The sequence below is a fragment of the Anolis carolinensis genome, chromosome 6, assembly GCF_035594765.1.
Source record: "Anolis carolinensis isolate JA03-04 chromosome 6, rAnoCar3.1.pri, whole genome shotgun sequence".
Taxonomy (NCBI): Eukaryota; Metazoa; Chordata; class Lepidosauria; order Squamata; family Dactyloidae; genus Anolis; species Anolis carolinensis.
The window spans coordinates 21,004,236-21,031,742 of NC_085846.1; the positions used below are offsets into that span (position 1 = coordinate 21,004,236).

The 27,507-nt window shown below is 37.4% G+C and overlaps 2 protein-coding genes across 2 annotated transcripts; one reads left to right on the forward strand and one right to left on the reverse strand.

Moving 5' to 3' along the window:
• Window positions 1-6,190: 6,190 nt before the first annotated feature.
• Window positions 6,191-7,212, forward strand: LOC100551948 (olfactory receptor 6B1-like). Its single transcript, XM_003224531.3, has one exon. It carries the CDS (start codon window positions 6,265-6,267, stop codon window positions 7,210-7,212), a length of 948 nt encoding a protein of 315 aa, XP_003224579.3. The 5' UTR covers window positions 6,191-6,264.
• A 2,002-nt stretch (window positions 7,213-9,214) lies between these two features.
• On the reverse strand, window positions 9,215-25,975 carry LOC103279773 (cytosolic phospholipase A2 gamma). Its single transcript, XM_062957158.1, has 16 exons — window positions 25,742-25,975; window positions 24,818-24,885; window positions 24,407-24,549; window positions 22,789-22,987; window positions 22,255-22,372; window positions 20,859-20,999; window positions 19,710-19,751; window positions 18,777-18,815; window positions 16,863-16,922; window positions 16,269-16,395; window positions 15,721-15,764; window positions 14,349-14,390; window positions 13,659-13,751; window positions 12,746-12,900; window positions 10,627-10,798; window positions 9,215-9,598 (listed from the first exon to the last, which is right to left on the reverse strand). The coding sequence occupies exons 2-16, from the start codon at window positions 24,839-24,841 to the stop codon at window positions 9,447-9,449; spliced, it is 1,551 nt and encodes a 516-aa protein (XP_062813228.1). The 5' UTR covers window positions 24,842-24,885; window positions 25,742-25,975; the 3' UTR covers window positions 9,215-9,446.
• Window positions 25,976-27,507: the final 1,532 nt, after the last annotated feature.

Consider the following 27,507-nt stretch of genomic DNA (forward strand, 5'->3'; position numbering starts at 1 on the left):
CTCCTGACCTCATATTTAAATTATCTTGCAAGCAATACTTATACCAAAATTAATGGTAAGAATATATGAATATTGTTAGCAGTGTGAAGCCTATCATGTTTGTTGTCATCTTGTTGGATTTAGGCAATACATTATTTCTTAAAGGAGATTTAAAGTTTTGTTCATACCTTTTCTTTTTCTATTGTTTTTCCACGCCTATATTTTGCACTACCCACTGACAAATGGCCTCTTTGGATACACTCTCTTCCTTCTTCTCTTTGCAAGAGAGCAAGCTGAATGTTCTGAAGCAGAAATAAAACTTAACCTGATTCACAGTAGACCCAGTCTCAATGCTCTCATGGGATGCTTGTTTGTGCTGTGCAAAGAAAGAAGGAATGCATCACTGAATATTTCTGATAATGAACTTTGCAAAACAAAATTGTCTCCTGAGAGTTTTATCTGCCCCCCCCCAATGTAGCATTTATTTAGTTTATCAAAATATAGCTTTGTTAAATTTTAAATGTGAATGAAAAAGATCAGAATAGATAGGTAAAATAAAAAGAGAGAGGGGGAAAGGAAGGAAGAAGAAATAAAATATGGTCTGGGATAATAAGCATGAACATATTGCAATCTGATAATATGCCCAAATGTTTTGTTGATAGCTGGTATCGGAAACTGATATTTTTGCACAGACGAATCATGTAAATTCTTTGATATTAGATGATGAATTTGTCCATCCAACCTTGGAGCAATTTTTTATCTACAGTAGGACTATAGAATTATAGAGCTGAAAGAGACTACAAGGATTATGCTGGCCAACTCACTGCCATGCAGGAAAATACAATCAAACACTCCCAATAGATGACTATCCAGCCTCTGCTTAAAAACATCTGGAGAAGAAGACTCTATGAAGCTTCACAGCAATATATTTCACTGCCAAACAGCTCTTACCATCAGGAAGTTCTGGGAATGAAAGATCTGAACAGTAGTCAAAAAGTGGTGGTGGTGTATATTCATATACAGTAGAGTCTCCCTTATCCAACGTAAACGGGCCGGCAGAACGTTGGATAAGCGAATATGTTGGATAATAAGGAGAGATTAAGGAAAAGCCTATTACACATCAAATTAGGTTATGATTTTACAAATTAAGTACCAAAACATCATGTTATACAACAAATTTGACAGAAAAACTAGTTCGATACGCAGCAACATTAGGTAGCAATTACTGTATTTACGAATTTAGCATCAAAATATCATGATGTATTGAAAACATTGACTAAAAAAATGCGTTGGATAATCCAGAACGTTGGATAAGTGAGCGTTGGATAAGTGAAACTCTACTGTAAGTGTGAAGTGGTAGAGACATTACTTATTGCTTGTGGTTTATATCATTGCAAACCCACTTAGGTGATAAGATGATCTAAAGCAGGCCTGCACAACCCATGGCCCTCCAGGTGTTTCGGACTTCAACTCCCAGAATTCCTGTCCATTGAACAAACTGCCTAGAGTTTCTGAAAGTTGGAGGTCTAAACCCTTAGAAGGCCACAGGTTGTACAGGATGGTCTAGTGTCTTCAAAACTTCAAAAATAAAATTCTTGAGAGGTAAATGCTCTACCTTGAAAGCTCAACAGAATCGTCTTGGCTCAAGCAACTCAGAACACCTTTATTTGTTTTTCATTAATATCTCTAATGAACAAAAAATTGCAACACATATAATGCTACCCCAAAGTAAATGATGATGTTTTTGAAAATAAAAGGAATAGACAGATTTGTTGTCAAATTGTTTCCAAGTCATTGCAACCCTAAGACCATTCTATCCAGGGTTTGTTTGGGGCTGAGAGTGTGTGAATCAGACAATGTCATCTGGTAGGTTTCCATGACTGAGTGAGGACTCAGACTCTCTTCTCCAGAGCCCAATGATCAAACTGCTACACCAGCAGTTCTCAAACTGTGCTCCGTGGAGCCCTTATGGCTCCATGAAGCACAGTCAGGGGCTCTGCAGGGGCCCAGTAGCCCTCTCACTCCCCCTTACCTGAGAAGCATGCAGCACCTAGAGCCCCACTGCTGCCAGCATGGCCTAGGAGGCTCTTCTCAGCTGCCACCAGCATGGTCTACAGAGCCTGCCCATAGTTGCTGCCAGCACAGCCTGAAAGGCTTCTCGGTCGCTGATTTGAATGTGCTTTTACTGCATGTGCTTTTACTGTTAGACTGAGTGACCACTGGGGATGCTATTGTTGTTGTTGCTGCTGTTGCAAAGGCTGGATGGCCATATGTTGGGGGTGCATTGACTATACTTTATCTGGAAAGCAGAAGGGGGTTATTCTCCATTTTAAACATTGTATTGTTCTTTATTTATTTATTTTCCTTTCTTTTCTTTTTTTTGCACTACAAACAAGATATGTGCAGTATGCATAGAATTTGTTCATTTTTTTTCAGTTAGTTCACACAAACACTCTCCATCCATCTGTCACTGGCTGGGCCTATCTGTTGAATTTTAAAATGCAATGTGGCCTCTGTGCCCAAAAGCTTCCTTCAAAAATATATATTTGACTGTATTACACTTTAAAATGTACCTGTTCTGACTTACATACAAAATCAACTTAAGAACAAATCTGCAGAAACTTTCTTGTTCATAGCTTTGGGACTGCCTGCATTGTGTGGCAATGTTTCATTAAAAAGGAGACTTATGAAGGGACCCAAGAACTATTTTGGTATGGGGCACTGCTCTGTATGTGGAACCTCCCAGTTCAATTACTGTTCTAAACTGGCAAGGAAATGCAACACATTGGACAAGCTTCCCACCTGAGACCATATATATTATCTAACATGTGCAAAATTTGTGGACGGGGGCATGTGAATATACTTGAAACAAGTTAAGTCCTGTCTCTCCATTGTTTATGTGATTAAAAGGAACTGCATTTCCTTTCTGCTTCTTATAAATCTCATTTCATTTTGGCATGAGTGCAAACCACTCGTGATTTCATTTTGCCCATCCCCAGTTTTTGACATCCTCTAAGACGTGCATTGAATGGTTGCACAATGGTTTATTTCTGTAATAAACAATTGTTCTGGCTTATTGACCTCCTGAGATATTTCTCTAACTGTTGAAGTGTGTTTTGTTCTTTCTTTTACACAAACACAGACAGAGAGATTGTTTATGTCATTCTTTCTTCAACCAAGGAAATTTAGTTTATACATTCTTTATCTTTCCCACTTTGTCTGAACAATAATGATGTGATTTTGGTTAAGCTGAATAAAGATAACTTATCCGAACGTATCTCCTCATATGAGCCAGCTAGATCCCTAAAATCGAGGCCCTGCTCTCGGTCCCACCTGCCTCGCAGGCGCGGCTGGTGGGAACGAGGGACAGGGCCTTCTCGGTGGTGGCTCCCCGACTGTGGAACACCCTCCCCACAAATATCCAACAAGCCCCAACCCTTTTGGGTTTCAGAAAGGCTGTGAAAACATGGCTGTGTGCACAAGTTTTTAATGAGTAATATAATAACGTCGATATGGTCCGATTGAAGGCTGAAGCATGAGGTTTTTAGACAAATGTGTCTAATTTACATATGTTTTAATTGTTATAATGTATTTTAATGATGTATTTTTATAGTTTTAATTGATTATATGTACTGTTTTTGTTTTATTATTATGTTCTTGGCATTAAATGTTGCCAACTGTTGTAAGCCACCCTGAGTCCCCCTGGGTGAGAAGGGTGAGGTATAAATGCTAGAAATAAATAAAAATAAATAACTGGCCAAAAATAATCTGTTCCCTGGCAGAAATGTGAACCCAGATCTCTCTAGGACCTCATCATAAATACCCATGGGTTTGCCTCGCATTGGGGCAACTGCATGGGCTCCCAACAGGGGCTGTGGAGAACCCATCTCCCCATGCCCTGCATCACCCGCCTTATCATACCCTTTATCCTATGGGGAAAAGTATAGCCATCCGGCTTCCTGTATATTTTTATTTTATTTTAAGTGTACCAGATGTATGTTGTATTTCATGTTTGTTTTGTCTGTGCTTGATAAGGCCAACTGGCTAATCAATAAATTGTTGTATGATTGAGTTTATCCATCTGAAATGTGTTCTTCCTATTTTACTACTGACTCATACCTTCTCAAGCATTATGGTCTTTTACAGGTCATGTCCTTTCATCATATGGCCAAAGTGCAATAATCTCACTTTAGTCATCTTTGCTTCTAGGGAGAATTTAGCCTTAGTTTTCTCTATTTATTGTGTTTTTGGAGGTTCACAGTTTCCATATAACTCTTCTCCTGCAACACTTTTTTCCTACCAGCTTTCTTAACCTTCAGTTTTCATAACCTTACATAGAAATAGTGGAAGCTCCTTCCTTGGAAACATTTAAACAGAGGCTGGATGGCCATCTGTCAGGGATACTTTCATTGTGCTTTTCCTGCATGGCAGGGGGTTAGACTAAGTGGCCTGTTTGGTTTCTTCTAACTCTATTATTCTATGAAATGGAAAATACAATATGAACAATTGTAACATCTGTGGGGTGACTGTTTTGATTCTAAGACAAAGTCTTTAAAAAACCTAGGAAATAATTAAAGTGTCATTTTTCAATACTAAAAATGATTGAAAACAAGACTCCTATTCCAACATTAATGCTTATAAGAAACCAAAGGATTTTAGCAAAACATCTCAGATGTTTACCACAGTTAGTTTTAGTACAACTGTACTAAAATTCAGGGATATTTCCAACATTTTTCCATGGGGACATATATTGAATTATGACAAAAATCCGAAAACTGCCTCCTTGCTTGTGAGTCTTTTTTTTTCCTAAAGGGAAAGTCAAATAATTGACCCAGATGGGAATAAGTGCAATTATAAATTAATGGGAAGATAACTGAAAATGAGAAGAGATTCAGAACACTGCTAACATGAGCTCATAATATGTTTTCACTTTATTGAAAAGAGAGAAATCCAAGATGTTTCTAGGAAGAGGCAACAGTACAAAGTCCTTGCAACTCCCTTTTCATGAAACAAAGAGGTAAATGTGTTTTTTATACTAAATGTTTTTCATCTTCAGATCAGTCTGGCTTTACAGAAGTTTCTTTTTTAAAGTTACAGTAACTGTGTGTCTCCATAAGACACCACAGATATGTGTTTGTCAAGCATCTGGCAAGAGATTTAACAATTGGTTTGAAAAGGAAAGATTATCAATTCTATACACTCTTTAAACTGCAAAAAAATGGGTAGGATGAGGCTACATGCTGTCTAATTTAGCTTCATATAAATTTATAGGGCATATTAATGGTAGTCCTATTGATCAGTTTTGTATTATTGCTATGCAATGAAGCAAAAGGTTAATAGAAATGTAAAGGTTCTTCCTTTTAAATGTTGTTATTGAGTCAAAGGTGTTTTCAAATATCCATATTTCCATTATATATTACTGAAGATATTGGTTAGAATTCTATATAGCTTACTTACATAGCTTCCTTATTTTTGTAACTAAAGTTGCATTTTCCTCTCCCAATCTCAATCTCGTAGGACAGAAGTCCCTGTGAGCAACAGGAATTTGTTCTCCTGTCAGTCAAAATGCAACAGACTAGTGTTTATAGCTGCCTTGTATGAGCAATTACTAGTGTAAGAAGGAATTTTGACAGGCATTCTATTTCTGACTGTCACTCTGGAGATTGCTAGTGGGAGCATAATGAAAACATCAGTCTATTGCATCCCAATTGACAGAAAAAGTGGACTCCCAATACCTGTAGCAGCAGCTTCCGAGTAAGTCAGCACTGGGAGACTTTGACAGTACCTCCATTTCCATGTAATTCATAGGGATTATGAATACAAATCAGTTGTAACTGCATAACTCCAGGTTAGTCAGCTGTGTGACCCTGAATTCTAGCCAGCGTTGCTTGCCAAAACCATAAAGACCCATGGTTGAAATTATCAATGTTATATAAAAAGTGTGTATGAAGTATTAGCGATTCATCATCTATTAAATCAGTGTTTCTCAAACTGTGCTTCTCCAGGTGTTTTGGACTTCAGCTCCCAGAAATCTCAGCCATCTTACAAGCTGTGAGGAATTGTGGGAGCTGAAGTCCAAAACAGCTGGAGGAGCACAGCTTGAGAAACTCTGTACTAGATAAAGTGAACATTTTAAATCAAATTTGGAATAATTTGGATTATTGACTGGATGAAAAACAAATAGGCAGTCTTCGTGAATAATTATTTATATTTTGTCAGCAACTAAACTATGAATAAGACTTTGTTTTCATATTGTTTCTGCACTATGGTTTTCTAGATAAATCTATGTCAAACATGGAAATGAAAAATCAAACAAGGATTTCAGAATTCATTCTTCTTGGATTTGAGGATCTACATTATCTGAAAATTCCCCTCTTCCTGCTATTTTTCTTCATTTACATTCTGACATTAGCTGGAAACCTTCTCATCATTATACTTGTTGTAACTGATCAACACCTTCACATCCCAATGTATCTTTTCTTAGGAAACTTGTCTTGCCTGGAAGTTTGTTCCAGTTCAACCATCCTGCCTAAGGTACTGGCCAGCTTCCTACTGACCAACAAAGCCATTTTGATTAGGGATTGCATGTTGCAATATTTTTTCTTCTGTGGGTTTACTGGCACAGAATGTTATCTTCTCTCTGTGATGTCTTATGATCGGTACATAGCAATATGCAAACCACTGCACTATGCCACACTTATGAACAACAGGTTCTGCAGAAACATGGCATTTGTATCTTGGCTAAATGGCTTTCTTGCCAGTGCTGTTGTAGTTTTATGTATGTCACAGCTAATTTTCTGTGGTCCAAATGAAATCAACCATTTCTTCTGTGACTCTCCTCCAGTTTTAAAGCTCTCCTGCAGTGACACACATGCTGTTTCCATGGTGATATTCCTTCTCTCTTCTGCATTTACATTCCCCCCTTTTATCCTCACTTTGATTTCTTATGTGTGCATCATATCGACAATTTTGAGAATATCCTCTGTAGCAGGGAGACAAAAGACCTTCTCTACGTGTTCCTCTCATCTCCTTGTTGTGACCATTTTCTATGGAACTCTCATGTCTGTGTATGTGTTGCCTGAAACCAATAAGGTGATAAATCTGAAAAAGATCTTCTCCCTCTTCTACACCATTTTGACACCTATGGTGAATCCTTTTATCTACAGTCTAAGGAACCAAGAAGTCAAGATGGCTGCAAAGAAACTGTTTCATAAGTGTTGGACAATAAGTTGAGCAAACACACACACACACACACAGTCTTCCAATTGCAGTTCTCTTCTATCTGCCCATCGTTAAACTAAATGTGTATTTGCTGAACAATTTTCGAATTTTGTTTTTATCAGTGGATTTTTCAGAACAAATAGGAACACGATGTCAGTTCCTCATGAAGAGTGTATGTCAAATTTAGGAAACATGATGTGGACCCCATGATGTTGCTGAATTTCATTTACCATAATCTCAAGTCACATGGTCAGTTAAGAGGCATGGAGAGCATTCAATGCAGCCAACATCTGGAGGCCCATGGACACACACCTTTGTGTATAATAATAATAATAGCTTGTGTGTAAATCAAGAAAGTATGTTGCCTCTAACATGGATGGACTAAATATTGCACCAGGAGACATAACTAATGAGCAGGCATGTAGGCCGGGTGGAGGGGGCTTGAGGGGCTTCAGCCCCCCCAATTCTCAGGGTGGTCCACGAAAAAGCCTTAAATTTATTATTTAAACTGTTATGTTTATTCCTATCATGATCTGATCACCATGCTCAATATATCCCATATGCATGGCGGTATTGGGTAAACAATACGAAAGGTTTGCTAGGATTTAACCCTCTCCTGCTCAGACTCAGCCCCCCCCCCCCCGAACCAAAATCCCAGCCCCTCCCGAAACAAAATCCTGGCTATGGGCCTGCTAATGAGATGCAACTGTGACATCTCCCAATGATACTCTCCAAATTTTTTAGCTTTGAATTCTCTCAAATACCCTCATGTAGAATTTTCCAAGAAATGGGAAAAGAGACCATAATTATGGGTCCATCCCGATTCTATTCATGGAGTTTGCTTACATAGACAACTGCAGAAACCCCTGTGAGATTCTGTCAGTGTGTTCTGCAACTTTGAGAGTTTTGGGAAAGTTGCTCACTATCCTTCTCTCCAGCACCTCCAAAATGATTGTTCTACGAGGTGAGATATGGATTCTTCAACAGTACAATTAGTGAAAAATATATTAGCCAATGTTTTAGGTGCTTAAGATTTTATATTAAATTATACTGGAATCTTCAAACCTGTCCTCAAAGTCCAAGACATTTTGAAACAGAAGATAAAAGACACTAAGCAATCCTCACATTTGTAAGAACTCAAACCCCAATTAAATATTTTTTTTTTACCTATGAATCATTTTATTAATACAGTAGGGTCTCACTTATCCAAGCTAAACGGGCCGGCAGAAGCTTGGATAAGCGAATATCTTGGATAATAAGGAGGGATTAAGGAAAAGCCTATTAAACATCAAATTGGGTTATGATTTTACAAGTTAAGCACCAAAACATCATGTTTTACAACAAATTTGACAGAAAAAGTAGTTCAATACGCAGTAATGTTATGTTGTAATTACTGTATTTACGAATTTAGCACCAAAATATCATGATATTTTGAAAACATTGACTACAAAAATGGCTTGGATTATCCAGAGGCTTGGATAAGTGAGGTTTGGATTAGTGAGACTCTACTGTATTATAAGGTTCTTCCAATATATATTCTATTCTTTGAACCCAGCAAATTCAAGACACAGATATAAAATAATGCCATATTAATGATATTTTGGTTATATGTTTTGCTGACACTAAGATTGTGTTTGGAGTAAGTTATCCCATGTGACAAATACTAAAATAAGATGGAAGGTTATTCTAATATCTGTTTATCAATTTCGTCTTAGAGTATTTTTCATAGTACAGGTCAGAATCTAATCTATATACTCAAATACCATCTATTGGAGAGAGAGAGATAAATAATTAAATGCATTAATTATTGGTTATGTATGGAGTTCCAAACTTCTTTTGCATGGATTTCTCACATGAACTTTACGACATAATGGCATAATAGTAGTGCCTCACTTAATATGGACATTGTGGAACTGCTCAGTTCTATTTCCCATAGTTGACAATCTAAGTCCCTAATGAATTCTGGCTATTCTTGAAAATGGGTTAAGAGAAAATGTAGACTTTTCTTAAAACATTTGAAGTCAAGAGGTTTTAGTTTTAGTCATACTCAGAACAATTGTAATAAAATCAAAAGGCTCATGATTAAAAGTCTCAAATGATTAAAAAAAATATGGACCTGCTAGATGTAATTAAGTTTTCATCCATCCCACAAGTAGAAAAAGGGATCGCATGGCAAATAAAACTGAGCAGAGCTTACAAAAGGCTTGAGAAAATGTTAGCCAGAATCACATGACCTAACTATGAGATCAAACAGTATTGAGATTTTTCATCGCCTGCAAGATTTTTTCAGTGTTGTTCTTCACATTTGTTTTTGCTGCTTCCAGTAGATCTTTGATATCCCATTCTGTATAAGAAATTTTAATGCTGGGATATTTTTCTCTCCAATCTTCAACTTTATCTTTCAAACAAAAACAAAAAAGAACCAAGTTATAAACTTTGAAAAATGTGTTTAAAAACATTAGGGCTGTGCTTTTTCATAAGCCATCACTTATAAAAATCAATTGGCTCAATATACAATAGTTGTAAATAGTTATGATTAGGCTCTGTATACAATTGTGTTTACATCCAATAGTATGTTGTTAATCTCACATAAGTGATGACAAAATTTCTTTTCTTTCAAAGGTTCTAACCTTGATTTATTCATTAAATTAGTCTAGTCTACTGTTGTACTTTTAAAGAAGATATGTTGCTTCTTGTTTTCAGCCAATAATGCAGTTTGACACAGCTTTAATTGTCATGGATCGGTGCTATGGAATCCTGGGATTGGTAGTTTGGCAAGGCACCAGCAATCTTTGGCAAAGAAGGCTAAAGACCATGACAGTTAAGGTGGAGTCAGAGTACACCATCTTTACAGTGTAAATGCACATTTAGTCAGGAACAGAAATTGGGTGTTTCTCTGATGTTGTTTAACTGCAACTCATAGCAAAAATAGCCATGATAAGAGCATGGGAAATGCTGAGTTGCAATTGAGCAATATCAGAAGGGCTACCAATTCCAAATCTGGCCTAAAAGTTCATCTGAAAGCTTCTTGTATATTACCCACCCTATTTCTTTAGCCTCTTCACATATTTTCCATTGGAATTCCTTCACTACCTCATCTTTAAGAAATTTCCATCCACCTAGAATACTATAGATTCAATGTTTCTTTAAGCTTATTAAGATCTATTTGCTTAAAGTTCAGAGTGCGTATCTTACTGTGCTGAATGAAACATGAATCTTCCAGGTTTAAATCAAAAATTAAAGCACACCAAAAATAATCCGTGTTTAGCCAAGCTGAGATGGAACCACTAAAATGATTCAATGTAATGACTATATTCAGTCTCATTAATTTCAGTAGGCCTCATCTAAACATGAATAAGTATGGATCCCAGTCCACACAATAAATATATAATGTATTTAGGATATCCAAGAAGTCACAAAATATACCTCTGCAGTTCCGTATATTGAAGAGTGGGAAGTGCATGACAACTGGGGCATTGTTGCTTTGGAAGATGTAGCAATCAGAAGGGTTGTCTTTATCCTTTTCCAGCTCCGAAACATCAATATCAGGGAAGGGAAGTTGACTTTCCTTACAATACAAGGCTGCATCCTTGACAGTCTGTGAAAATAGGGAGATGGGAGGAAGCAACATAGAGTAGACCACTTTTGTGGAGATAAGAGATACGAGACCCCAATGAAAGTGGGAAAACCTGAATTTAAAAAATCTAAGAGACCCACTCTCTAGGAACATGTACTCCTCCAAGTTGACTCTCAAGTCAACTTCACATTAAGTGATGTAGTAGTGACATTGAATGTTTGCCGTTTGTATGTTAACTGCCCTGAGTCTCTCTGGGGACAGAGGGCGGTCTAGAAAAAAATTATATTATTGTTGTTGTTGTTGTTGTTGTTGTTGTTGTTGTTGTTGTCTGGAGGACCTAAAGATCCCTTCACCAGAAAGGACTATAGATTTATCCAGGGGAACCTAGAGATTCCTATAGATAACATATTAATTAAATTAACAAATAATCAAAATGTCAAAAGTTGTCTGAATTCTTCACTTATATTCTAACCAGTTTCTCAACCATGACCAGATGAATATTTAAGAATGCGGGGGTTGACTTCAGATCAAGTTCCTCCTCATGTTACTGTCACCCATTTTGTGTACAACTCACACTGTTTCTTAGTTGAGGGAGTGTAACCAATTGACTTCTGCTTGTCAATTTAAAACAAGCTAGAACTCATCATTTTGGCCACCTAATCCCCAAAGATGTAAACTGCAGTATTGTTTGGTAAGGATATTGACAGCAATATTTCCTTTAAGCTGTACCTTTTCAAGAAATGTTCAAAATAGGAGAATTATTATGTGGCTTTATACATTTATCAATTAAAACAATTACTATATAAATCTAGAAATTTTAGTTAAAAATCATCCTCAAAAACCTAGGTCAATTTTATCCACAGGTCAATGTAAGTATCGTAGCTTAACTCTTATATAAAAAAAGGAACCAATCCCTTATTGAAGTGGAATGGCAAATAAGTGAGAGAGTGTATCCTAGAAGAACCTTAGGACTTTATCATATGGAGGTCAAGAAGCGTCTTCTCTGCACTTCTCTGTGCTGCCAACATGCTGTCGGCACAGAGTCCCTTGGAGCCCAACAGATGATAGAGGAATACTCCCAGTGGGGCTCCATCCCACTCTGTGCCAGCAATGTGCAGAGCCCAGAGGAGTTGGGTATACACCCGACTCCTCATAGAGTACACCCAACTCCTCATAGAAGAAGCCGGGGGCAGGGGGGAATGGGAGGAAGCTGGGGACAGTGGGGAAACTTTATGGGAAGGGATCCCACAACCCATAATGGTAAGGGAATGCAGCATTATGCTGCCCCAAGATTTCCCCCACTATCCTCCAGGTTCTTGGTTTCAATGTGATGAGGTCCCAAGAGAAAATTACCCCCTTCTATATTTTTCTGCTGCAGCACCGCTTCCAGACTTTTTGAATGCCTGGCCAGGGAAATGGCAGTCACACTAGCTAAGGAGGTCCCCCCTCCCAGAGGAAGCACTGAAATTTCCCAATTCTACAGAATGATCCTCTGTTTGTCACAGATCATATCAAAAGCCATAATTTTGCCCCCTAAACATGTCCTTATACATTTATTTGCTTTTTTTGTTTTATTTTTATCCCGTCTGTTTCCTGATATAGGGACTCAAGGAAGCTATGAGGTTGACTTATACAGAAGTATTTAAGGTATATCACCTAGTGAATTTCATTGCCACATGGGCAGCAAGGTGCACAGCAGGCTCCAGAGGGCTGCAATTGGCTCTCAGAGCTGTTCAGTTTACCCACCTCTGATATAAAGTTTTTAAATAAATTAGGTAATTAGGAGGGGGGGTGTTTGATGGCTGGTTAATCCAGAGATTTAATTTGTTCCAGAGAAGAATACGTAACACCTTTAATACTTGTGGCTTTGCAGCCTTTGACTTTACCCTGGTAATTCCCTTGCCCCAGCATGGAGTACTCGTAAAAATGTAGCATGTTTTTAAAAGCATAACATCACAACAAGCCTACCTCAAAAGGATCTCCCGCACTGAAGTCAAATGAGAGAATGAGTTTCACCCCTCTCTCTGGACGCAAGACAAGTGGGTAAGCAGAATTCATAGCAAGACCAGCATCAACCAGCTGGATGTCTTCCTGACTTTCCAGATCCTTGTCATTAAGTTCAGCTGGAGGAAGGTAATTTAATATTTCCTTGAAAATACATTTCTAGGAATCACTTCAGAAATAGAATCAAGTCAGTCATATGGTACAACTCACTGAACTGCAGTCTGCCTTGTAACTACTGTAGTTACTACAGATTTAACATAATCTATGTGTATATATGTATATGTGGGTAAGTATACTTTTAAGTATACTTGCATTATAATTTTCAGATTCTAATTTTTCATCTCATTACCCCAATTCCCTAAATGCTTATTCAAACTAGACATTTTGATGTGTAAAAATTGGTCTCCTTATACCTACCAAAAAAGATTTTCTTGACCGAGGAGTAACATTTGTATTTATTTATTTATCTATTTACTTTTTTTCTATACTGACTTTTCCCCCATTGGGACTCAAAGTGACTAACAATAATATGACACCAATAAAAATGTAAAAAAGGCAAATACAACATTTTAAAAAAAAAACAATTAAATATGTGTGCTATGGATATAAACTTAAAATACAATGCATGCAATAAAATTACTGTACATTTAAAGTTCAGCATCCCCTCAAAATCCCACCCATATACTCCCCAGCAGCCTATCCCTCACCACCACCACCATCACCACCACATATGCCTGGGAGCAGGGATATGTCTTGATCTTTCTTATTCTGTGCTGGTCATGGACCGTAATAAAGTCTTGTTGATCTGCCTGTAAAAAGTAAGCTGCTTTTACACATTTATACTGCAGTGTGTTTGTTATGTCTACATGTTTCTTACTGCATTTATAGAGATAGTTGTAGATGGTCCCCCATTTCCATTTGATGATACAAGACAGGGTTTTTTTCAGAATTCTCAGTGTATCCCAAAAGCCTAAAGATAGGTAATGAGATTAAAAAAGTAAAAAAAAAAGTCAAAGAGTTCAAGAAGTGCCTTAATATTCTTAATTTATATACCATAGCTGGATTTAATGTTCATGATAAAGTTGTGAAACAAAATTCAATAGAAATAGAAACTCCATCATAATTGCTTAACACGAAGTGACTTCAATCCTATTACTATTTCTTTCTAGAGTAGAATCAATGCATTTATCAATGTGTAACTCACCATTCAACAGTTGGTTGAATGGGCCTACTCTAGTTAGGAGTAATTGACAGAATTCCAGTCATTATGTGAATGTGTTTTATCACATGAGCTGTCATATACAATGGCTCTTATATAATGAACAATAACAATTTAGGGAAAAGAAACAGTTAAGACTAAACAGAAACTCAAAAAGCAAGACATTGTAATTAAACTGTCCCTTTCAAAAACAAGGAGATTTTAATGTCTCAGTACCTATTTTCCATTATTCCCAATTGCAATTGCTAACTTTCTTCCCAACTGCTAACTTTCCTAAATTCACAGTTCAAATACTGTAATTTTTGGCATTCCAATCACAAAATGATTAAACCCAATGAATATACTCACTTCTTTTTGTTTCTTTATAGATGATGCGTTGAAATCTCTCAGCTGTCAAAAGAAAAAATCACACAATCATAAAAGACAAAATGACCTGCAATGCTTACATTATCAAACAGTGATATTTTCTTTCTTATTCAACAGAAATGAGCAATACATAGCAATGGACAGGTTGTTTTCCTGTATCTCCTTGCCCTGGGTTATGTAAGGTTTGGGGATCTCATACAGGTATAGTGATTTAAAACGTACTGAAATCCCATTTACCAAAATGAACAAACCCTCCCCCTATAAAACAGGAAAATTGGGTTTCTGCCCAGCCTTTGACCATCATTTGTATTTTTGGACCTTCTTGGAGAAAAAAATCATGTGAGCAAAAATACACATTTTTTTCTGTACAGAAAATATATTTGCAGAAATAAAAATGTATGCACAAAAATTTCGATTCTAGTGCAACAATGCCAATGCATTATTATCATTGTTACTGGCATCACAAACATCGAGATGAAAACTAATTGTGTTTTTAACACAGAAATTCATGCAGAAACTGCATTAAAATGGACATAAAACTGGGCAAAACATCGTACAAAAAATAGATAAATAAAAAATAAAAGAGCACATGTAGTTTACATCTCCCTCCTCCCACCCCTTTCCTCAAAGAAATGCTTTTAAGTATAAAAAATGTATTATCCATGCTTCTGTACTCTTATATACTAACTACCCGTATGTCTATCTGGCATCTGTCCATTTGCATTGACAATGTATCTATCATTGTCAATTTATGCATTCATAACTGCCATAGTGAATTCCAACCAATGTCTTTGGCACCTGGATCAGGAAAAAATTCATAGTGCTTAAGGTAATCTGCGAATAAATTCCTCCCATATTTGAAAAAAAATAGTTCTCCATTCTTTTCATATTGATTTCATGGGTGAACCGAAGATGAGATTCTTGCTTTCTGACTGAAAAAAGTAGAAGTCAAATATGTTATATTTTAGCTGTGCTACCCTGTTTCCCCTAAAATAAGACATCCCCAGAAAATAAGACCTAGTAGAGGTTTTGCTGAATTGCTAAATATAAGGCCTCTCCCGAAAGTAAGACCTAGCAAAGTTTTTGTTTGGAAGCATGCCCGCTAAACAGAACACCAGAGCATGCAGGATCGGTAAATGTACGTACCAGAGTTTTGTACATGGTAGTAACAAGAAATTCTTGATAGGATTCACAGTTTGTCTGGTTATGCTGGTTTGTGATAACAACTAATGTACAGTATACAATAAATGTTCATTTTTTTTGTTCAACAATAAATGTGAATTCTTCTTCATGGAAAAATAAGACATACCCTGAAAATAAGACCTAGAGCATCTTTGGAGCATCTTTCACTCACAGACAGAAAATCTTATAGGCTCATCTTCTACTTTGCTCAGCATACTGTAAGAATTACACTGGAACATCACTTTGGCTCCCCACTTAACTGGATAGAGAGCGATACTATCTTTCAGTGGTTTTCAACCTGTGGGTGTTTTGGCCTACAACCAGGTGTTTTGGCCTACAGCTCCCAGAAATCCCAGCCAGTTTACCATCTGTTCGGATTTCTGGGAGTTGAAGGGGACCCACAGGTTGAGAACCACTGCCCTAAGATCTGTCAGGGACCTGGTGAGTGATGTTATCAGGTGAAAAAGAACACCAACACTTGCATGTGTCACTAATAGAATGCCAGGCATTCTCTGTTACATTGATGACTGGACACAGTGCTGATCCCACATCACCATAACCTCCTTATTAGATATTTTTAAAAATCTTTAATGCACTCCACCATTATATTCCTTTCCAACCCTATACTCACAGAATTCTGGTATCAAGTATGAATAATGAACAAGAGTCATTGATCTGTAGGAGTAGAGTGGGAGAATTGAAGATTCATTCTAAAACTGCTACTTGCCTTCTAGAAGCTTAATCAACTTTCTAATGTGTTCATCATAGTCTTCATGGGAGTTCTCTTCTATGGCATGCGCCAGGTGATTAATTACATTTGAAACTGAATGACAGTCACATCCAGAACCTTTGAAGACAAAAAGAGAAAGAGGATCAAATTAGTTATTATATGATATATTGCAAAATTTTGAGGTCCTTTTTTTCTCCTGGCATCCACATCCTCCATTTCACTAAACACACATTATGGATTGTCTCTGGTTTCTTGCCTATGTGGGAAGTGAGAAAAACCCCTTGCTCCCAGTATGATACCCAGCTAGTGGAATTCTGCTTGTTGTCTCATAATTAAGAAAGTAAAGGCAGTGGTCCCATTCTGCCACCAGAACAGTTTATGGAAGAAAAGAACCATTCCCTACCCCACCCCCACCCCACCCCCACACACACATAATTAAACTGCTGTGGTGAAAGTGGGACATCCTATAGATGAATATCCCACCTTATGCTATCATGCTAGGTGATATTCTAATCATTTCATTCCAAATGCCTGACCTACCCACATTTATCACTGCCTTATGGATCAACGCTTTCTTTACTCACCTTGTGATTCTTCTACTTCTACATCCTTTTCCATTTCTTCCGCTTCTTCTCCCTCTAATTCTTCATATGCAAAAGCAAAAATTTGAATCTCAAATTATGAAAATGTTTAACCTTAATTGCATTTTATATCCTAACCATCTTTGGCCATTTTGGATAAAATCTCTGACATATATGCGTTCTGCTCTTTATCACCTTTGGCAGCCTCTATTCTGCCAAAATATATATCCATGATCCTTCCTTCCTCATCATCATCTAGAAAAGATGTCAATGGTGGCAGTAGTGTGTGATTGCATTACAGATGCCTGGATTGAAAGCTGTTTTCCAAATGTCATGCAAAATAAACATTGGCGATCTCCTCCTCTCTTGAAAAAATGAAGACTGGGATTCTTATTTAATTGTTTTACTTTAATATTTTCATCTATTTATATGTATTTGTATTTAAGAAAATGATGGCACTGTAGGCAAAGCATCTACATCTTAGTCCAAGTTACTAAAAACTTCTCCTTTTAATGTTTCTTGGGAATCTGCATAAAACTGCCTATAATTGCACACACAGTAGGAGTGTTTATAGATCCCATAGAGAAAGTCTACTCGTTCTCTGATTCCCCACCTAAATCCTATGGTGTTGCTCATTTCAGCCTGTAAACTTCTCTGCTCTGCTGCCCATATCCCAAGCCCTCATCTGCCACCACTTGGAAACTCAGCCTGGGCCTCCAGGCTCTGGCTACAACCAATATATTATCCATGCCTCTATACTTATTTATATTATCTATCTGTTTATCTCTGTCTCCTGTCAATTTCCTCTGACCATATCTATATTGTTCTCCCATACAACTCTTCAGATATATAATTGGTGGTTGGGTTAGACCAAACTGAGCATAAAAGCTGGCCTTTCCATCAAGATACCCCAGTAAAACCTAATTCGGGTATACATGTGTAATGGTCTTAGCTTCCTCAGATGTTCTCCTTATGTCTGGGGAAAAATCCTGCTTCAGCCGTCCATAATGCAGTATCAAGGTTTCCGTGGATATCTGTTTTAGAATAGTTTCTGTTTAGGTGATGCACTTTAAGTTTATGGGATTTGTTCCATTTTTCACTAGATCCACCAACTGAAACAGTATGCAACATTGTGGTTTTGTATAATATTGTATATACTCAGGAATAAATTGATAGTTTTGGGTGCCAAAACTATGGATTTTTATTTGACCCCTGGAAAGGTCAAGGAGAATTTTCACACTTTTTTTCCTTACACAGTATTTTATAAGCAAAAAAACCAACATTTCTGCACAGAAATATTACTTTTCTTCATAGAAAGCATTTTTATGCAGAAAATACCACTTGCAATTTTTTGTGCAGATGCTGTCTCAAATTGTGAGTGGTTTTCCAAAGTTGTGCAGTTTTCAATGTTTTTTCTTGGAGTGGGAATAACGCTAAAGAGAACATTAGCTTACTCCATAATTATATATATATTATAAACAAATTTCTCCTATACTCAGGTTAGTTTTGAAGTACCTAATTTAGGAGAGAAATATGTCTTTTTGTTGCCACAGTATGGACTGCGAAACCTTTTCTGATCTACAACAAATTACTTGAAAATCTTTATCCTTCACATCACCCAGTAAATTTCAAACTACTTTCTACCCACTCTCGTAACAGCATGGGTCGATTAAGAGGACTGCAGTGTTTCCATTCCTCTATCTCTGTCCATAGCTTATCTTGCAGCCTATCAAAACATCTTTGATAACAAAATGTTTTCCTACCTCAAATATTGACTGAAGCTACATCCTTTCAAACTGACCTCCCTCACCTTTGACCTCCCCACTATGATATCGCCACACAATTTTGCAAATTCTTAAATAGTAAAGGCCTCTCTCTTTCTCTCTGCAGAAATTTCAAGGAATTTTGATCACTTACCCAAATTTTTAATTTCAAAAATCAGATGTTTAATATAATCTGAAAATAAAATTAGTACAAACATTTTATTTTGTAAATAATGTTAGTATTATAACAGAAAAATATAGTGCCATAACTGAGGAGAGTTAAATTGAATTTGATGTAGTAGGTTCAATGCTGCTACCTAATTTTTTAATTAGAGATAGAAAAGTTTGATTCTTATTCAAGTCATTTCCTTCAAGGAAATATGCAAGGAGTGGGTAAATGCACTGTTTTCCTTCCCAGAAATATTGGGATATTCTCCTCAAAAAGGTAGACTGATGAGGAGGAAAAGCCCTAGCCCAATGACAAAATACAATTAAATTTTCTCTTTTTTGCTCACAATTCAAGTAGATTTTTGTTCATGGAATGAACATTTTAAATGGCAAATGGTGTACTACAATGCAAAAAGCAATGTAACAGAAGGCTTAGTTTGTAGATCTGCTTCTGTGTTCTTTCTTTAAAAATAGTGATTCTACAGGACAGAAATGCACCATTGTATGTTTTCTGGGTTAAACTATCCATTTGTGCCAAAAAAAATCTTGTGAATGGGTGTAGGAGGGAATAAACATTTATATACATTTATTCACATTTCTATTCCATCCTTGCTATGAGAGAATCAGAGCAGCTAACATGAAATTACCGATTGTGGTAGTGATCGGATGGAGACCCCCACATTTTAAAGGTGAATGATATCCTCTGTAGAGAAGTTGTGCCACAACAGTGGATCCCACATCTCAGAAACTTTTGAAACATTTTTCTTCCCTATGATTCTCCCTGTTTCTCCATAAATATGATGGGATGTTTTAGGGAGCAATTTGAGAGCAATTCTGTATGCACTCTTCAATCTATGGTTTAATTCTCTCACTCTCTTTATCTCTCCCTCTGCATTTAGAAATATTAAATATTACATACCTTCTATATCTTTGAGATTTGCAATGCCACTTCCCCACAAACCTGAAAGAAAAGAATAAACAGATTTTTCAGGGAAATTAATGTAGTTCGCAAGAAAGTATTGTTTCTACAGGAAAACAATGTTTCATGCAACAATTGACTATTGCAGTTATTTCTCAAGAATTTAAAAATTACAGAACAAATATCAAAGACAAAGAAACATGAGAGTTTCCTGGAACGAAAATAGAACAATGGGAACCAAAGTTAACAAATAAACACTTGGATTTAATTAAATGGCATTCTGCAGTTGAGAAAAAAGTGGCCAGGTGAACTTTCTTAATCTGCCCAATTCATACATAAAAATGTACATAACTTAAAAGATTGAGAAAACTAAATGAAGCAGACAGATTTTGGGAAGCAAAATATTTCTCATGTTCAGCTAAAAAACGGTGAAGTAAGTTAACCACCACAATCTGTTACTGGAACTAAGAAATTTTTTTTCGTGTCAGGAGCAACCTGAGTCACTTCTGGTGTGAGAGAATTGGCTGTCTGCAAGGATGTTGCCCAGGGGACGCCCGGATGTTTTGATATTTTACCATCCTTGTGGGAGGCTTCTCTCATGTCCCCGCATGGAGCTGGAGCTGATAGAGGGAGCTCATCCATGCTCTCCCCAGGTGGGATTCGAACCTGGCAGCCTTCAGGTCATCAACCCAACCTTCAAGTTACAAGGCTTTAATCCTCTACGCCACTGGAGGCTCCTAACTAAGAATTCACTAGCCTGAATCGTATTGGTTAGTCCACAATGAAATAAATGTATTGAATTAACATGTGTGTAAATCATATTTATTCAATGTGTCTAGTTTAATGGGACAAAAATAGAATTCATGCCATAATGATTAAGTAATGGATTTGATCCAGTCAGAGAGCTATTATAGTCATAATAGGAAGGTTACTTCTCATAAACAAGAATGCATACTTTTACCAATTATTCCTTCACTACAAGAAAATTCAAAAATTGTGCAGTTTTCAAAGACTATTTGCAGTTTGGAATTATTCTGTGCAAGACTACATACATCAGAATAGGGAGGGTTGCATCCACTTAATTTTGTTATGAATTCATGTAGAGTTTAACTCCCATTAAATCTATTAAAGAACCTATTATAAAACTACCTCTCAAATAGGAAACGTTTTTTTCCGCCTTAATTTCCTTCAGCTTGCCATTCTCAAATACACTTCCAAACAACCTCATATCCACAAATGCTCCAGGATGAATGTATCCCGCTTCATCAGGAGTAAATTCAAACCATAGATCTTTATAGGAAAAAAGGAAGAGAAAGAAGACATAAATATTATCGGGAGTTGTTGGAAACTTGCTTTCACTGCATTCGTGTGCTGTCTCAGGACTGAGCATGTAGCCGGGGGGGGGGGGGGGGGCTTGAGGGGTTTCAGCCCCCCCCCCCCCTAAATTCTCAGGGTGGTTTGCGAGAAGGCCTTACATTTTATTCATATCATAATCTGATCACCATGCTCAATATATACCATATGCATGGGGGTATTGGGATAACAATACAAAAGGTTTGCTAGGGTAGACCCTCTCCCGCTCAGACTCCCCCCCCCCCCCAAAACCAAAATCCCACCCCTCCTGAAACAAAATCCTGGCTATGGGCCTGAGTGTTATCTAATCTTAATATTACACAATTTCAATGAATGTCTAAGGTTTTGGGGGGGGGGGTATCTGAACCATTCTTCACATAGTAAATCAAAAATGGGGATACACCTGCTATTGTTAGACAGCTAAAATAACCATGTGACCATGTCACAGAACAGATACATCGCACAATTAACAATGTGGGACCTGTCTCGGTTTTTACCAGAGGCATCCAACCGATGTCTCTGATAAAAATAAATTAATTTGGAATAAACCAAGGCTTATTTCAAATTAATCAAATATCTCAGATCCAAGCCCTCATGAAAGGCCTGGGTCTAATAAGGTATTGGGCTTCCATAGTCCTGGGGTGAGTCCAACCCCCTCCCTCCAGCCCACAATTTCTCCCCTAAAAGGTCACTGGTTGCCATAAAGTCTCTCTTTGCATCCTCCTAGAATGAGAAAATGACGCATGAGGAGATGGGAGGGGGACAAGGAGGGATTTTTCTCCTCACCCCTCCTGTCTCCTCAGGCATTATTTTCTTTCACTAGAAGACATGAGAGCATTTATAGAGGCCAGGTACCTTTTAAAGTAAGTTTTAGAAGAGAATGGGGAGCTTTGGGGTGGCTTCAAGCCATCCTGATTTCAACCAGGATAGCATATAGCCGCCACCAGTATCCCACACCATCCCCAGGAAATCCCACAGTTTGGGTGGGTGGGTGGAGACTAGAACCTGTGCTGAAGTTGGTTATTTTAACCCATTTCAGCACGGGTTTTGCCCATGTGTGGAAAGGCCCTCAGCAAGAGGACAAAGATCTATAGATATGACTCAGACATAGTTAAATACTATAATGTCCTATAGATCTCAACTGGGAAGTTCTGCATTATAAGAAACAGTCATATATAGGCATAACATTTACCTGGACAAGTTTTAGAATTATTAGCTAATTTGTTTGAATCTATTGCTGCATAGATGGGGTAAGGCACTTTCCCATTAGACGAAACACTCCTTTCTTCAGAAAAATAATGCTCATCCAGCTATAGAGAGGAAAACTCATTAGCAATCAGAAATTATAAGATGTTCATCTCAAAATGCTAGCTCTAGGAAAATATTCTACAACAAAAACATGAGAGTGACAGAGAATTAATTTTCAATAAAAATGGATGATGAAGATATTTAAAAAGTAAAAGATTTTCTATATCTTGACTCAATCATTGATCAGAATGGAGGCTGTTGGCAAGAAATTAGAAGAAGGCAAAAACCAGGAAAGGTTGGCATGAAAGAACTAAATAAGATCACATTATACCGCAGATCTATTTGGAACATCTAAATTACTTTATCCAATGACTGTATTGTTTTTGATAGGTGTGTGTGTGTGTGTGTGTGTGTGTGTGTGTGTAATTATTTTGTGGGACTGGAATAAAAGTATTAAAAATAGGATTTTAATACTCACCTCGTGTACCAATGCATTCACAATAACATTACCCCAAAAATCAGTCAAGGAGTATGTATCATCTTTACTTGGTTCTACCAGAGCATCAAAAGCTTTCTTGGCACTCCAGGATGAGTTTGTAAGTTGTTCATACAACATCATTTCCAAATTGGGAAACTGTGTCACCCACTCCTCATGCTCATAGATATATGACATACACCTTGAAAAATACAAAATCCAACAAACAGATATTAGGAACAAATCTTTTTAAAAAATAACACTGTACAGTTTCCAAACACAAGGTTGAATTAATGATGCCTAAGGAATGGGATCTTTACAGATTATTATGCAAAAGCCCCACTTTCTACTCGTCCAACTTATGTACGAAAATGAAGGAGAATACAGAGAAGGTTTGACCCCTGAGGTTTTGTTGAGAAAAACTCACAATCCTTTGTCATTGAAAAATGCACAATTGCCTTGCAGTGAAAACCTATATATGCTTTCTCAATAGTGTTCTGCATTTAAATATAATGTAATTTATTCATACAAGATGCCACAAATCCTACCTTTGGGAGGAAAGATGGAATATAAATAAAGTGATTGATGGATGGATTGATCAATAGATTTTAGCCTGATGCATTAAACAAATTACACAAAGATAAATGCAAGGGCTGAATTCTAAAAATCCATGCATCTCTGGTTATTAAAAATGACTTCCATGCAAATGGGAAGTATCCCTGCTGTCGAAAAATAATGAGATATCCCTAAATTTTAAGAAAATAGGAGCAAACAAGGCAAATTCAGCTTGCATTCCATGGGTATGTTAAGGTGAGTGTTTGCATCTGTGTCCGTCCACAGATGCAAACCTTTCAGCCATGCACCTTCTCCCTTTCAAGGAACATTGCCAGAAAAAATAAGTTGTAAGTGAGTGCAGATCTCAATGCATATTCCTCAGCATCATTGACAACCTAAGCTAGATTTACCACTTCATCAGACTGGCAAAATTGCCCCGTCATACGATGCTCCCTCTTCACTTTTGCTATGGAGCCTACTGGCTCCCATACCATGATGTAGAGTTACTTTTGGTGGAGCTCCATGGTAAAGGTGGCAACAAAGGAGGCTTCCCTGTATTGCATAGCCAACAACAGGGAGAAGCTCAGCATTGGATACTTTCCCCCCCCCCATGGGATTGGGTAAGGGGGAAGCCAGGTGGTGCAGGGTGTGGGGCAACGGGTTCCTACCGCCAGGCCCCACTGGATTCACCACAATTTGTGGCAAATCCTTTCGCTGATGTGATGAGGTCCCTATATTCATAATAGGTATATCTATCTACACTGACTACTTAGATCAGTGAAGAGCCACATCTGCTCTGTGGTGGCCAAATGCTGCATGGAGTTGATCTGGGACAATACAGGGCAAGGCCACATCAACACAACCTTGCCCTGAGCTAACCACAGTCAGGGGATAATCTGAATTCGGTCAATATAGATCTGCACAATGAGAGCTAGAATTTTGTTTTCAGAAATGCATTGGCATCGAAAGAGACAATGTAATCAAATCATTGCCTTCTCGTTCAGCTTATAGTACTTCTTTATGTGCTGATTTCAATCGTACATAAAAACAGCTCACTTCCACTTACCAGGTAGAGCCAGATACTCCACAGAGATACATGATAGCATCCAATAAGCCTTGCTTCTGGAGTTCTGCCAGAACACCCTGAAGTGCAATCATGGCTCTCAGACCTCCACCTGAACCTAATATAGCAATATTGGGGACATTGCTCTGTTGGAGGGGGGAAGAAATATAAACAATGATTACAGGTTGAGCATTCCTTACCCAGAAATCAAAATTATTCCAAAATTGTCAACATGGATAGCTAAGATAGTGACATCTTTACTTTCTGATAGTTTAAGGTGCATAAACTTTGCTTCATGCAAGAAATTATAAAAAAATATTAATATATAAAGTTACATGCAGGTTATTATGTAGAATTGTATAAAAAACATAAATGAATTTCATCTTTAGACTTGGGTCCCATCTCCACACCTACCATTTTAAAAAAACCCCAAAGCATGGAAGACTTCTGTTCCCAAGAGTTTCAGATAAGGAATGCTCAACCTGTATTATTACAAGATGTATACATAATATAGTATATTCTTTCAACATCATACTGTTACAGGTACAATGAAGAACTTAAAAGTCAAGACATTGCCTCTAGATTTTGTAGGTTCTGAAACTATACTGCTAGAGGATTGTAATTACCCTATCTATAAATATTCTATATATTGTTTTACCACTAAAACACAACAATATGCACAATTATGCCAAACAAATACATTAATTTAAGATTGTCATAAGGTAAAGGTAAAGGTTTTCCCTAACATTAAGCCCAGTCATGTCCGAATCTGGGGGTTAGTGCTCATCTCCATTTCTAAGCTGACGAGCCAGCATTGTCCATAGACACCTCCAAAGTCATGTAGCCAGCATGACTGCATTGAGCACTGTTACCTTTCCGCTGGAGCGGTACCTATTGATCTACTCACATTTGCATGCTTTCGAATTGTTAGGTTAGCAGAAGCTGGAGCTAACAGCGGGTGCTCATTCCACTCCCGGGATTTGAACCTGGGACCTTTCTGTCTGCAAGTTCAGCAGCTCAGCGCTTTAACAAACTGCGCCACCGGGGGCTCCAAGATTGTCATGTTTGTCTTAAATATACATTTAAGACTTCATTCATTAGGCACATGTAGATTCTTTTATAATCAATATGAAATGTTAGATATAACTGAAGTAAACCTATTGATGTTTTAAAAAGCTTAGTTTGAATTAATTTAGATCTAATTTGCTAAGTTTCAGTATTTGAGTTTCTTTAGGGACTGCCTTGGAATTGAACGTTCAATTACATTGACAATACCAGATTATTTAGCATAGCACATTGTTTGATCTAATACAGAGGTCATAGGGGTTTTTTTTTTACCATAGTGCAATTTATCCCAAACTTCTGAAGACAATTGTACACTTCAGTTTTTCTTCTACCAATTGTTGCTTTTTCTTCATCTGATATATCTTTAGAAATCCGGCATGTATCACTAGTTGACAAAGGAGTGAAAAAATATTAGCACCATCAGGAATGACTCTTTATTATCATCTGGCTGGAGTTTCCATTCTAGTCATCTGTTATGCCAGTGGATAGCTCACTTGAAAAATTCAAGTATTGTGCAAGCCCAGAATGAAAACAATGACAATACATTTCTGTTATTGCAATGTGTCTTCAATTCAACTTTTGCTCATGACGACTGCATCATAAAAAATTTATGGCATAGGCTACCATCTCTGGTCTCAAATTTTTTTGTTACAATCATATTGAAAAAAATTACATTTTTAGTCAATATCAAATATACAGTACATTGGTATGATTGCTTCCCCTCCTCCCCCTCCCAAAATCTACTACTGTATGTATACATAAATACATGCACTTCTGAACATTGTCTACAACCATTGTTCCCCATTATACTATTCTCCCCTTTCACCTTTCCCATTGCAGTGACCTCCCGTCCTTTGGGCTGAAGACATTCAGATACAACCTTGCCCTTCCTTCCCAATAAAACATTTACCAATTCTTCTCTCTAGCAAAAAAATCATCAGCTAAAAATTATAAGCAAAAATTCTGGAGCCTATTCTAAAATGTTTCCCCTTCTTCCCACAAAGTTAAAAGATAGTTCTCATTCCTTAAGAAAGTTCTTCTCTATTTCCTCCCTATTCATCATAGCAAATTTATCCACATCCCTCATTCCAATAACTTTCACTATCCATTTTCCTCTTTAACTTTTCTTTTTTTCTCTCTCCTTTCACCCTGTCCTTTTGTAGTGGGCTTCCATTTCTGAATGGGCATTCAATCATGGTCTAGATTCCTAGTCTAACAATCAAAGGATTTCACTACATGGGCAATAAAATTATTAGGGAGAGAAGAAGAGTCACAGAAACTAATTTGTGTAATTTTATTGCATTTTATTGCACTTTAGAAATTGGATACTAAGGACCTAAACACATTGAGCTTTTTCCCTGTCGTAGAACATTTCATCTACATTTAAAGGATGAAGAGGCATGAAGCCCATCACATGACGTCTGTTTGCTTACTTCCGTCCGTCATACGTTCCCCTTCATCCTCAAAATATAGATGAATCATACTGAAAGGAGAAGCTCAGATGAGCGAGTAGGGGGAACTTCATCCTCGAAATATAGATGAATCGCACTGAAAGGAGGGGTTCAGATGAGCCCCTGGCACATGCCAGAATCATCGCTAACTCCAAAAAACACATGTGATGGGATCTGACAGATTCACCGTGTTGAATCATTTCAATGATGTGGAGGAATGGATGTTCCTCACAATTTTGCTTTCACTGTGTTTTCTCCTTAATAGTAATCTAGACTCTTGCTAGCTTTTAAGTTTTCCGTAGTTGACGTTTTCCCTGACAATTCTCCATGTGATGATTTGAACCGTGTGCAACAACAGGGGAAAACTGGGGAAAACTGAAGAGGGAAACATGTGTGATGGGAAGACAGAATTTGAAATGGGATGATTGGGGATCAAAAGGTACGATTGGCTTCTCATGGTCCATGTGATGAGGTCACAAGTTAATCCATCAAATTTCTGTTCCTGCTTAAGTGCTAGAACTGAACTAACCACAATGAAGGTGGAAGAATAGTGGTTTGTAAACAAAACAAATGAAACAGTTCAGTTCA

Coding starts and splice junctions, on each gene's coding strand:
- LOC100551948 (XM_003224531.3), top strand. CDS start 6,265: ATGTCAAACATGGAAATGAAAAATCAAACAAGGATTTCAGAATTCATT.
- LOC103279773 (XM_062957158.1), bottom strand. CDS start 24,841: ATGCTTTGGGGTTTTTTTAAAATG. Junction 24,550..24,817: donor TTTGGGGTTTTTTTAAAATG/GTAGGTGTGGAG, acceptor CCCCTCCAACAG/AGCAATGTCCCCAATATTGC. Junction 22,988..24,406: donor GGAGTATCTGGCTCTACCTG/GTAAGTGGAAGT, acceptor GTATTTTTCAAG/GTGTATGTCATATATCTATG.